Below are 13691 nucleotides of genomic sequence, written 5' to 3'. Positions count from 1 at the left end.
ATTGCTGGAAAAGCTCGGGTCTGGCAGCATCTGTGGAGAGAAATCAGAGTTAACATTCGGGTCGAGTGACCCTTCCTCAGAAGCATTAACTCGGATTTCTCTCCACAGCTGCTGCTAGACCCCAGCATTTCCAGCAGTTTCTGATTTACAGTATCTGTAGTGTTTTTGGTTTTCATGATAAGTTAGTGTTCAGTTCGGAAGCAGCCTGTTACTTCCCTGTTCCCCAGGAGAGACAGTCAAAGTTTATACCTGAATAAATAAAAGAAAATTCTGATTGTGGAGTCAGCAGATACTTCACTATCAACATTTCATCTCATCTCTCTGGCACGATTTGTCTAAGCAGTTCATACAGGAAGTTGAGTTACCAAATTGCATGGAGTTTATTGATAATATACAGCATTAAAACAGCCATCAAGCAGCAATTTTCAACAGACTGTACAATCTTTATCTACAGAATGAAATGACAATACAGTAACTATTTAAAATGTTGATTTGAATGCAGGACATCCCTTGTGTTCTCGCACAACAATATTTTTCACAGACAGAAATACTCAGCCACTGGAGGCACAGAACAGACTGTGCACTTAGCAATTACAGCTGTTCCAGGCAGTACTATAATGCAATTGCATTACTGTCTGCTACATACGTTTTAGCTTCAGAGAGGGGACCCAGAAAAAGCTAGTCATCAACGGTGATGTTGCGAAACAGGTACGACATGGATTCCCCGTTGTGGATGCGACGAATGGCTTCAGACAGTATCATACTGACATCGACAGTTTTGATCTTGGGACACTGCAGTTTCTGAACTTCGTGAGGGATGGTATTGGTTACAACCACCTTCAGGGAAAAGGAGAATTAACTGATATTTATACTTGAGAAACTGGAGTACACGGGAAACAGAATCAAAGTGGTGAACACACTTTTGGGAGAGTGGAGTGGCTTGCACTTTGTCTTACACTCTTCAGAACTGAAAGCAAATAGGTGAGTTTTTAAACACAATTGTACTAAACAAAAGGCAGTGTACAGGGGAGTGAACAGCCAACACGAGAGCACATCCAGGAAATAAGTGCTCAGTGAATGTAACAAAACATTTAACTTGCACTGCAGGCCGACAGCGAAAGGAATTACATTTTAGAAAATAACGTAGCAGGAGGCTCAACCTTAAACTAAAACACGATTGAAAATATTAACCTCTGAGGAAACTCTTAGTTCTTTCCTCCTCAAAACTTCTTTAGCTCCCTGTTAATTGTACTCTCGTTACAATCATAAAGTGCCTTGCAACATTTTGACATTAAAAAGGATAGCATGACATTTCTCACAAGCTGCTAGCTAACTCCATCTTCACCGGATGAAACTGCAGACACAGCCCAAAACTAGTTCACATCCACAGTTACACATCTAGTAGGACACCGAGAACAAGTATGGGGCTTCTTAACTCCTCACTCACTGCCTAGAATTCAGTCAGATACAAGGATAATAAAGTCCATACCTCATTAATGGCTGACTCCTCAATCAAACAAGGGGCATCAGCAGAAAGAAGACCATGAGTAGCCATGACATATATTTTATATGCACCCCGCTCCTTCAGAATCTCAGCAGCTGCTACAAAACCATCAACGTCATCGATAATATCATCCTGTTCAGAAGCAGGGTATTATTGTGTTGTTGTTTGGGGGGTGGGGGGGGGAAAAAATGAAGAGAAACAGCTGTCATCAGTATAACTTCAGCAAACAGCTCCATCCTACATTCCAGAGAAATATTACCACAGCTTCACTTTATAAACATCTATTGTTTATTTAAGTACCACTACCCAGGATCAGCTTAATTGGCTATTTACTACATTTACAGAATCTTGCGCCATATAAATCACCACATAAAGGAAGAAACCAGTTGCGTTTAAGATCAGTCTTGAGCATTAATTGCAGATTTTCCATCTATGATCAGTGAAGCTCCCAGGGCCTAACTCAGTGCCACCTGCAGGGGAACCATTTAGAATATAGAACATTACAGCGCAGTACAGGCCCTTCGGCCCTCGATGTTGTGCTGCCCGGTCATACTAATCTGAAGCCCATCCCACCTACACTATTTCATGTACATCCATATCCCTGTCTAATGACAACTTAAATGCACTTAAACCTGGCAAATCTACTACCGTTGCAGGCACAGCATTCCATACCCTTACTATTGAGTAAAGAAACTACCTCAGACATCTATCTTATACCTATCTCCCCTCGTGTTTGCCGTCCCCATACTTGGAAAAAGGCTCTCCCTGTCCACCCTATCTAACCCTCTGATTATCTTGTATATCTCTATTAAGTCACCTCTCAACTATCTTTTAACGAGAACAGCCTCCAGGCCCTCAGCCTTCCCTCGTAAGACATTCCTTCCATACCAGGCAACATCCTAGTAAATCTCCTCTGTACCCTTTCCAAAGCTTCCACATCCTTCTTATAATGCGGTGACCAAAACTGTACACAATACTCCAAGTGTGGCCGTACCAGAGCTTTGTACAGCTGCAGCATAACCTCCTGGTTCCAGAACTCAATCCCTCTATTAATAAAGGCCAAAACACTAACAACACTATCAATCTGGGTGGCAACTTTCAGGGATCTGGGTACATGGACACAGATCTTTCTGCTCACCTGTACTCCCAAGTATCTGACCATTAGCCCAGTACCTTGCATTCCGATTACTCCGTCCAAAGTGAATCACCTCACACTTGTCTGCATTAAACTCCATTTGCCACCCCTCAGCCCAGCTCTGCATTCTATGTCTCTCTGCAACCTACTACATCCTTCGTCACTATCCACAACTCCACCGACCTTAGTATTGTCCGCAAATTTACTAACCCACCCTTCTAAGCCCTCATCCAGGTCATTTATAAAAATGACAAACAGCAGTGGACCCAACACCGACCCTTGCGGTACGCTGCTAATAACTGGACACCAGCATGAACATGTTCCATCAACTACAACCCTCTATTTTCTTTTAGGAAGCCAATTACTGACCCAAACTGCTTGGTCTCCCATGAGCTCATTCTTCCGCATTTTGTACAATAGCCTACTGTGGGGAACCTTATCGAACGCCTTGCTGAAATCCATATACACCACATCAACCGGTTTACTCTCATCTACCTGTTTGGTCACTGTCAAAAAAATCAATAAGATTTGATAGGCACGACCTAGCCTGCACAAAACCGTGCTGACTGTCCCTGATCAGTGAGACTCACTGGTCTGTAATTACCAGGGTTGTCTCCACTACCTTTTTTGAACAAGGGAACCATATTTGCTATCCTCCACTCCTCAGGTACTATTCCTGTAGACAATGATGATTTGAAGATCAATGCCAAAGGCTCGGCAATCTCTTCCCTTGCTTCCCAGAGGATCCTAGGATAGATCCCATCCGGCCCAGGGGACTTGTCTATTTTCACACTCTGCAGTATTTCTAATACCTCTTCCTTGAGAACCTCAATCTCTTCTAGTCTAGATGCAAGTATCTCTGTATCTTCCTCGCCAACATTTTCATTTTCTGTAGTGAACACTGTCGAAAAATATTCATTTGTGTTCAGTTTTAAAACTGAACACAACTAACGTTAATCTCACTAGCAGTGATCACAATTGAGGTGCTAATGTGGTGAAGTTATGAAAAGCAAAAGCAGCACGTACTCCCCACTACAAGCACACAGCAGCAGTAGTGAGCACCAACTGCAAAATATACTGTAGCAACTCACCAAGGCTCCTTTGACAGAACCTGCAAAATCCATGACCATTGTAGCTAGAACAACCAGGGAAGCAGATGCCTGGGAACACCACTACAGATAAGTTCAGCTCCAAGCTGCACACCACCCTGATTTGGAAATATATCACCATTCCTGCAGTGTCACTAAACCAAAATCCTGGAACTGAATCCCTTCCAAACAACAATCCCCAAAGACTGCAGCAATAACTCACCATCACACTCCTTGTCAGAGATGGACAATATATGCTGGCCTAGCCAGCAACTCCCCTATTCCATGAACATATAGACACGACCTTGACCAGAGATTGCTGAGATTCTTGTAACTTGTACTGATGAGCAGTTGCTGTTTCATCTTCAACACAGTCTAATGGAGAAACTATTCACTTTGGTTCACTTAGTCAGAGACCACCAGTCAATCAGGTCTATCTGAAAATACCAGTGATAAATAAGAAATGTGTAGGAGTCCATTCTTACCACAATGATGGCTATTCTTCCACCAACATCTCCAACTACTGTGATAGGCGGCTTTTCTTTTGGCATCATCACTACGCAATGCAAAGAGACAAGATATTTAAGTCAGGTAGTTTTAGACCAAATCCAATCCCAATTAATTCCCTCTCTGGGAGTGAAACAAAAAGCACATTCCACAGAAGTAGCATGCTTGAGACACCATTTCATAAATTCTCTCAGAAGGTAATGTATAATATGATTTATAGACAAGACTGTGATATGTAATAGAACCAGACATGGTGGCAAGGGGTTTCGTTATTATTTGGCCATTGGGATGCTTTGCAGCTGTGCGTTAATCCTAATCCTGAACCTATCAGGGGCTCCTGCCTCAATTCCCTTAAACTTGAATACTTGATAACTACCAGTTTCCCTTTCTCTACTGTAAACAACTCCAAGCCCTTAAACCTCCCATGCACACCACCCTGATTGAAAATATATCATTTCTTCAGTGTCACAGTCAAAATCATAGAACTGAATCTCTTCCCAAAGACCGCAGCAACAACTCACCACCACACTCCTGGTCAGATCTCATTCACAGGGTCATATGTCACAGAAAAAGAGCTTCAACCCATCCAGGCCATTCTGGTCAAAAACAATCACCGGACTATTCTAATCCCGTTTTCCTGCACTTGGCCCATGGCCTTGTATTCCCTGGCACTACAGGTGTACATCTAAATGCTGCTTCAGTGTAATGGAGAGTTTCTGTCGACACCACCCTTACACAGCGTTCCAGATTCCCACCACACTCTGGTGAAGTATTCCTTTACATTTCCTCTAAATCACCTGATTCTTACTTTAAATTTACAACTCCGTCATTGATTTTCTCCACGAAGGAGGGAAGTTCCTTCTTGTCTACTCTCTGCCCTCTCTCAATGCCCTGTGCTCTATGGAAAAAACTCCAGGCTGTGCAATTTCTCTTCATAAGGCAAACTCTTCAGCCCAGATAACATCTTGGTAAATCTCCTCTGTCCCCTCTCCAGCTCAATCACATCTCCCCAGAATGTGGATTCCAGAGCTACACACAATCCTAACCAACTTTACACAGTACCAAGCATCACTGCCCTGCTCTTAAACTCTATGCCCTGTCTAATAAAGGCAAGCGCACCATACGCCACATTAATCACCTTATCCACCTGCCCTGCTACCTTCAGGGACAGCATTAAGGGACTGGGCAATATGAACTCCAAGGTTCCTCGGATTCCTCATGCTTCCCAGGTCCTCCCATTCATCCCAGTATTCCCTTGCCTTGCTCAGCATTGCTGAGTGCATTATCTCTCACTTTTTCTGGATTGACTTCCACTTGTCACTTACCAGCCCATCTATATCTTCCTGTAATCTCAGGCTATCCATCTCCTCACTATTTACCACCCCACTAACTGTTGTGCCATCTGCGAACTGACTGATCCAGCCTCTTAGGTTCAGGTCAAAATCATTTCTACAAATCATGTGGTACCTGGACATGGGTTTCCCATCACAGAAATACGTCTCACGTCACGCTGTTCAGCCAATTCTGGATCAAATTCACCAAATTTCCTTGGATTCCACGTGCTTTGCTTTCGTTCTCCCATGCAGGAGTTATTAAAAGCCTTGCTGAAGTCCAAGTAGACTATGCCGAATGTATTAGATTAGATTAGATTACTTAGTGTGGAAACAGGTCCTTAGGCCCAACAAGTCCACACCAACCCTCCGAAGAGCAACCCACCCAGAACCATTCCCCTATATCTACCACTATGGGCAATTTAGCAAGGCCAATTCACCTAACCTGCACATTTTTGGACTGTGGGAGGAAACCCACGCAGACACAGGGAGAATATGCAAACTCCACACAGTCAGTCACCTGAGACTGAAATTGAACCCAGGTCTCTGGTGCTGTGAAGCAGCAGTGCTAACCACCGTGCCACCGTGCCACCCTCTGATTGCAATATAGAGGCGGCAAAGGCTGAGTGGTATTATCGCTCGACTGTCCATGCAGAGAGACAGGTAACGTTCTGGGGATATGGGTTCAAATCCCATTATGGCAGATAGCAGAATTTGAATTAAATTTTTAAAAACCTGGAAGTAAAGGGTCTAATGATGACTGTGAAATTATTGTCAATTGTCATAAAGACCTATTTGGTTCATTAAAGCCCTTTAGGGAAGGAAACTGTTATCCTTACCTGCCTGGCCTACATGTGACTCCAGACCCACAGCAATGTAACTGTCCCTCTGGGCAATTAGGGACTGACAATAAATACTGGCCTAGGCTGCGATGTCCTCACCCAGTGAATGAATAAAAATAAAATCTTAAGAACCTGGTCACCTCTTCCAATAATTCATTCTAGTTGGTCAGACATGACCTTCCCTTAACAAAAGCAGACTCTTCATAATTAAGCCCTGCCCCTTCAAATGCACTTTTAATTCTGGCCCTTAGAACCTGCTGCCATTAGTTTTCCCATTATCGAGGTTATACTGACTGGCCTGTAGTTTCCTGGTTGGTCCCTTGTGTCCTTTTTGAATAATGGTCCCGCATTAGCTATCGAATATTCCTTGAGCACCTCTCCTGTGGTCACTGAGGAATTGAGAATTGTTGCCAGTGTCTGTTATTTCATCCTGTGCCTCACTCAATGCTTCATCTGGCCCTGGCCATTCATTGACTTTTAAGCCTGTGAGATTACTCAGAACCCCTTCTCTTTAGCACAGTCCTTCTCCCTGACTTCTATACCAATATTATCCCTCTCACTACTGAACACCAACACAAGGTATGAATTTAGAACCCTACCTACATCATCTGGCTCCATATAAAGTTATCACTGAGCTCCTTAAGGGGTTCTTGTTTCCCTAGTTCTCCTTTAGGTTTGGGCATCATCACTAACACCTTCACACCTTTGTTCCACAGCAGCAAACATGATTGAAGGGCTAGACCCTATCAACACTTTATACAGAATCATCACCTTGAGGTCTTGGCCCTTCTCTTCTGCATACTAGTCTGGTCTGTCTCTCTTTATTAAAACACTGCTGTATGCAGCAACAGAATGTTCAATTACAGAAAGGAAAAATACACAGAAACAAAGCTCCATTTCCTTTGCATCCTGGATCTCTCTTAACATGAACAGAAATGACTCGAGATTCGAGTGCTAGATCCAGAGGGTGCCACAATTAGCTCGGTTGTAGAATGTGCATTTTATTGAACTCCAGCACATTGGGAGATCTAATTCACTGCATGCATTAAACATGTGGCACAGTTAAGATTCCTTCAATCAATGCCACCCAATGCACTAAGAATGAGAATGGAGAGAAGTCGGAAGGCCTTTTCAAAACAACAATAACTGAAGGTTTGGGTCATCCGTGGTTAATCTCCAGCCACCTCATTCATTGCTTATCCAGCACAAATGCAAAGAAACCAAACCCAATTTCCCAAAAGCTCTCACCACCCTAACAAAAGCCAAACATACAACACCCAGCAATCACTCTCAGGGACTGCTCCAGTGTTTGCTGTGTGTGGCATATGCAATGGCCAAGCCTCATTGCTACAAACCCAAGCACAATCGGCAGATCAAGCTCACAAACTGTTCACCAGAACACACCAGGTTTGTAATAATGAGTTTGGAACTGTGCAGCATGGGAAGGATTTGATGGGCATGAGGGCTCTGAACTACTCCCCATCCTTTTCCAAAGCTGAATGCCTGTGCCCTTCATAAATGTCCTTTCTCAGGTACTCCTGGTGAAATGTCACAGAGAACAGCTGTGGAAGTAGAATGGCCCAGTCCTGCACAGTATTTGAAACATGCAACAGATAGCTAATCACAATAGCAGGAAAGCAGAACAAAATGTGTGTAAAAGACCACAGAGCAGAGCAAACACTCATCCATTACTTCAGAGGTTTTAAATGCTCCTATTTCAAGGCCACTGGCACACACCTAACACCACCACCCCCTCCCCAGCCTCCACTCCTTCCCCGTGTGGACTGCCTAAAGGAAATACACTTTTTATTGGCAGACTAGCTTTAGAATGTCCACCAACAGGAACACCGTCCCAGCGAATCAAAAAGCGAAGACAAAATCTGAACAATCTCACAGTGCCCCCTTGTATATGAAAATTCAAGTTATTACAGAGTCCCTACACTGCCATGGGTCAAGCAGAGTTCCTGTCAGGTACTGGTCACAAATCAGCAATAACAAAATGGACGCAATGCTCTGGTTAAGCAGTTCTTACTGCCAGTGTTTGACCTTTACATTTTTGGGAAGGATGTAAATTCCAACAAATTTTGAAAGTTGACCAATAACCTTTGACCTCCATGCACATGGGAACCAATCAATGCCTCCTGAAAAGGTAGTTTGTTCAAAGGCTACAGAATATCCAGGCAACCTAAATGGGATTGTAACACTTGCTACTATCAGTGCAACAATGAGCAAGAACTGAATGGATATCTAAAATATAAAGGTGCCAGGGCCTTAAGGGACAAGATACTCCATATGCACCTGTAAAGCGCGAGCTTCACGCCTGGTTCCTTTCAGTGAAGTAGTTTGTTACCAGTCTGACACTAATGTCCCAAAACAGAAACCTGTTCTCTCCCCCCGCCTATGCTCAGAACTATTGCACGTGCCCAACAGTCTCAATTTTCAAACATTCTGTGGCTGTACTTAAAATTTCTGTATGTCGACACTGCTGTAAGGGTAGTGTGTTTTTTTTTGAAAAACAAATTCCTTATTTGAATAGCAGGACACTCAACGCTATGGTCATTCCATACATTTAGAAGTAGTCACAAAATTCTGCTTCACTGGCTGTTGAGTCTGACACTCAAGGCTTCTTCACAAGTTATTTGCCCATTCACACATGCAGTTAATAAGCTGGAAATCACAAACAGCCCTGTGTATCTCAGATTCAGGCCTCGCCCAAAATGTAAAACAGAAGAATTATACTCTCATACTTGGAAGCTCAATGCCAGGAAACGGGACTTGCAGCCTATGTATAGCTAAAAGCACAAACGTACAAAGGCAGAACATAAAATTAATAAAACAAAACAGAAAAAGTTACAGTACAACATAATCTGAAGGACTAAACGCAATGGTGTCAAACAGACAGGAACCTGCCATATTCCAGATGATGAGAGAGTGCTATTAAATGCCACTCCCAATAATACTTTGTAACTTCAACCAACCAAACAGATTAAAACCTGGCAGGTTCACTTGTGTCTCCGGAGAGAGACTGAGTTTTCTCCTAATTTCCTGAAATGCAAACAATTTGGTGAACGTGAATGCCAGCTGCCAATTGCTCCAGGCCACAAATATTCAGCTTCAGGACAATGGAAATCATTGGCGTCATCAGACCCATGAGTCACTATGATGGCTTCATGGTTTAAGAGTTCAGGAGGACTCCAGGCTCACTGTCCCTTGGATTTTAAGGTTAAGTGACATGAGGCACAACAGCAATTACAGCATGTCAACTGGACTCTGCCTTGGACTCAAGCTACTTAGAACTCCAGCCCAGGAGGATAAATGGAAGCCACAAACATAATATATATGTTTGTATGTCTGTCTGTAAGAACAAGAGACAAAGGGGGAGAGCGCGCGCTTGTGTGTGGGGGTGGGGGGGGGGGGGGGGGGGGGGGGGGGTGAGAGGAGGAGAGCGCGCGGGAAGGGGGGGGAAGAGGAGGAGAGCGCGCGGGGGTGAGGAGAGCACGGGGGGTGAGGAGAGCACGGGGGGTGAGGAGAGTGCGCGGGAGGGAGTTAAGAGTGGGGGGGGGGGGGGGAAGAGCGCGACGGAGAAAGAGAACATATAGTACAAAGCAAGAGCAGAGGTACAGCATTCAGGAAAGAGACTAAATGAAAGGGACAATGGTTGAACAAAACAAGGACAGAGGCTATGTATCAGACCATGTCTGATAACAAAGATAGCAAAATCAAACTTTCTGAAATTGATTTTAGGAAGAACAATAAAACAGCAACAATAGTTAGTCAAAGCGGCCCTACCCGTTAAGATAGATTATGCATGGATTGGACATTCAATTCTTTGTGCCAAGTTTTCAAGCAATAGTCACCCATGTTAATGAAGAAAACCGAATGATTGCAACTTGAATTCAAGCACAGTCTATCAATATGCAGCATTCCCAATACTGCCCACAGTGTGAAAACAACTGCCTGGCAAGGGGTTAGAATGAGTCTTTATACTCAGCTTGTTTGAAGTTGTATCAGAACCTTAAACAGCAACAATCCTGAGAAATTACATCCAGTATATGTCTTACATGGTAACTCCAAGCCAGAATGTATTGTTGTGTTCTTCACAGCTGGAGGGGAGTGACGACCATCCACCAGATCATATTCTGCATACTGAGCTTCTCCATGGATTACTGCCAGTCCCAGGCGTAATCGCTCTGCATAAGATTGTGCTCTGAAAGACAAGGATGGCAGACAGCAGCATGTCAAACAATAAATACGCTGCCCTTTTACAAGATGTATATGGCTTGATGTGCATTCCTCCTGACTTTGATCAGGTTTTTAAAAAAATGCATTCAGTGAAACATGAATCCCTCATTCTAAGCAACACAGTTCACTTAAAACTTGAACAATTGTGTAAAATTTCTGCAAAATTTTAAAGAAATAAATATTTTAATTCCTGCTTTTTGCGATCCCTGTACACTCCATACGTCAGTTTCACTGAAGCAAGATGGAAAGTCAGGATCGTTATGCAGCTCCTTTGTGCACACAGCCTTCGGTCTTAGCTGATGGAAATTTCCTAAATTCTGGTCTCCTTCCTATTGGAAAGACGTGAAACATCAAAGGGTTCAGAAACAATTTACAAAGGATGTTGCCAGGGATGGAGGGTTTGACCTATAGGGAGAGGCTGAACAGGCTGGGGCTGTTTTCCCTGGAGTGTCGGAGGCTGAGGGGTGACCTTATAGAGGTTTACAAAATAATGAGGGGCACGGATAGACTAAATAGACAAAAATCTTTTCCCTGGGGTTGGGGAGTCCTGAACTAGAGGGCATAGGTTTAGGGTGAGAGGGGAAAGATATAAAAGAGACCTAAGGGGCAACGTTTTCACTCAGAGAGTGGTACATGCATGGAGTGAGCTGCCAGGGAAAGTGGTGGAGGCTGGTACAATTGCAACATTTAAAAGGTATCTGGATGGGTATAGGAATAGGAAGGGTTTGGAGGGATATGGGCCGGGTGCTGACAGGTGGGACTAGATTGGGTTGGGATATCTAGTCGGCATGGACGGGTTGGACCGCAGGATCTGTTTCCATGCTGTACATCTCTGTGACTCTATAAAGCCAGTCTGAACTGGCACAGGGGCTTAAGTTAAGAATTGATTAAGCAAGGAAGGGATGGTAGTTTGAAAGAACTTTGAGTGACAGGGGATGTGGAATATCTAGTCAAGAGGAAGGAGGAAGGTTACTTAAGGTTGAGCAGCAAGGATTAGACAGGCTTTAGAGGTTTATAAAGGTAGTCAGGAAGGAATTGAAGAACAGACTTAGGACAGCTAGAAGGGGGCATGAAAAGCCTTAGCGGGTAGGATTAAGGAAAACCCGAAGGCATTCTACACTTAGGTGAGGAACAAGAGGATGACCAGGGTGAGGGTAGGGTCAATCAGGGAAAGTGGAGGGAGCTTGCACATGGAATTGGAGGAAGTAGGGGAGTTCCTTAATGGATATTTTGCTTCGGTATTCACTACTGAGAGGGACTTTGATATTTCAAAGGACAGCATGAAACAGACTGATATGCTAAAACAGGTTGATATTAGGAAGGAGAATGTGCTGAAAATATTGAAAAGCATCAGGATAGATGAACAGGTTACTACAGGAAGCGAGGGAAGAGATTGTTGTACCTTTGGCGATGATCTTGGTGTTCTCTGTCCACTGGAGTTGTACCAGATGATTGGAGGGTGGAAAATGTTATTCCCTTGTTCAAGAAAGGGAATAGGGGTAACCCTGAAAATTATAGACCAGTCAGTCTTAGGTCAGTGGTGGGCAAAGTACTGGAGAGGATTTCGAGAGACAGGATTTATGATGACTTGGAAAACCATAGCTTTGAGGGTCAGGTCATGCCTCACAAAACTTATTGAATTTTGTGAGGATGTGATAAAACATGTTGAAGGAGGTAGAGCAATGGATGCGGTGTGCACGGATTTCAGCAAGGCAGTTAATAAGGTTCCACACGGTAGGCTCATTCAGAAAGTGAGGCAACATGGGATACAGGGAAATGTGGCTGCCTGGATACAGAATTGGGGGGGCCCATGGGAGACAAGGGGTCATAGTAGATAGAAAGTATTCAGCCTGGAGCTGGGTGGCCAGTGATGTTCCGTAGGGATTGGTTCTGGGACCTCTGCTCTTTGTGATTTTTATTAAATGACTTGGATGAGGAAGTGGAAGGGTGTGTTAGTAAGTTTGCCGGTGACACAAAGGTTGGTGGAGTTGTGGATAATGTGGAGGCTAGTTGTAAGTTGTAACAGGATATTGACAAGATGCAGAATTGGGATTGGGCTGATAAGTAACAGATAGAGTTCAATCCAGAAAAGTGTGATGTGATTCACTTCGGAAGGTCACATTTGAATGCAGAATACAGAGCTAGAGGCAGGATTCTCAGCAGTGTGGAGGAAGAGAGATCTTGGGTCCACGTCCATAGATCTCTCAAAGTTGCCACTGAAGTTGATAGGGTTGGTAAGATGGAGTAAGGTGCGTTGGCTTTTATTAGCAGGGGGATTGCAGAGGAGATTTATCAGGATGCTGTCTGGATCTGGAGGGCATGTCTTATGAAGAAAGGTTGAGGGAGCTAGGGCTTTTCTCATTGGAGTGATGAAGGATGAGATGTGATTTGATAGAGGTGTACAAGATGATGAGGGGCAGAGAGTGAGTGGATAGCCAGAGACCTTTTCCCAGGGTGGAAACGTCTATCATGTGGGGGCATAATCTTAAGGCAATTGGAAGAAGGTTTAGGGGCGATGTGAGAGGTAGGTTCTTTATACACAGAGTGGTGGATGTGTGGAATGCACTGCCAGCTGTGGTAGAAGAGTCAGATACATTAGGGACATTGAAGCCTCTCTTGGAGAGGCACATGGATGATAGTAAAATGAAGGGTATGCTGGTTAGTCTGTTCTTAGAGTAGGATAAGAGGCCGGCACAACATCAGGGCTGAATCCGTGCTGTATTGTTCTATGTTCTCAGTTCAATGATGTTACAACCAGGATAGCATACTTTTATAACAACCCCCCGATCTACTCACCAACAGCTCACAAAGCCCAAGGTTGAGAAGTGTAAGAAAAATCAATAGCATTCAAGATGCAGACATTTTAATATCTATACTTTCCACAAAGAGAAACCAGATTCTTTACCGTGTTCCTCAGTTAGGTTTAATCCGGCTGCTAAATGGGAGGGACCAAGTCAGTTTCTCTCAGAATGACTGAGTTCTGATGCAAATCCATTTACTCTATCTGCTAGAAACAGCGCTCAGAATCTGAGCCATCAAAAC

General features: G+C 43.8%; 1 protein-coding gene across 2 annotated transcripts in view; it reads right to left on the bottom strand.

The window, feature by feature from the left end:
* Positions 1-356: 356 nt before the first annotated feature.
* LOC132827724 (phosphoribosyl pyrophosphate synthase-associated protein 1) overlaps positions 357-13691 on the bottom strand; it is a 54136-nt gene continuing 40801 nt past the window's right edge. Inside the window, exons 8-12 of one of the 2 annotated variants that reach the window (XM_060844412.1) lie at positions 10469-10614; positions 9155-9199; positions 4213-4283; positions 1490-1636; positions 357-837 (exon numbers count right to left, since the gene is read on the bottom strand). In XM_060844412.1, coding sequence (XP_060700395.1) covers positions 679-837; positions 1490-1636; positions 4213-4283; positions 9155-9199; positions 10469-10614 — 568 coding nt within the window. In that variant the 3' untranslated portion in view covers positions 357-678. The remainder of the gene's footprint in view (positions 838-1489; positions 1637-4212; positions 4284-9154; positions 9200-10468; positions 10615-13691) is intronic. The other variant, XM_060844413.1, reaches the window with a different exon arrangement.

Source organism: Hemiscyllium ocellatum, chromosome 25 (genome assembly GCF_020745735.1).
Source record: "Hemiscyllium ocellatum isolate sHemOce1 chromosome 25, sHemOce1.pat.X.cur, whole genome shotgun sequence".
Lineage (NCBI taxonomy): Eukaryota > Metazoa > Chordata > Chondrichthyes > Orectolobiformes > Hemiscylliidae > Hemiscyllium > Hemiscyllium ocellatum.
This window is presented reverse-complemented; position numbering and strand designations above follow the sequence as displayed.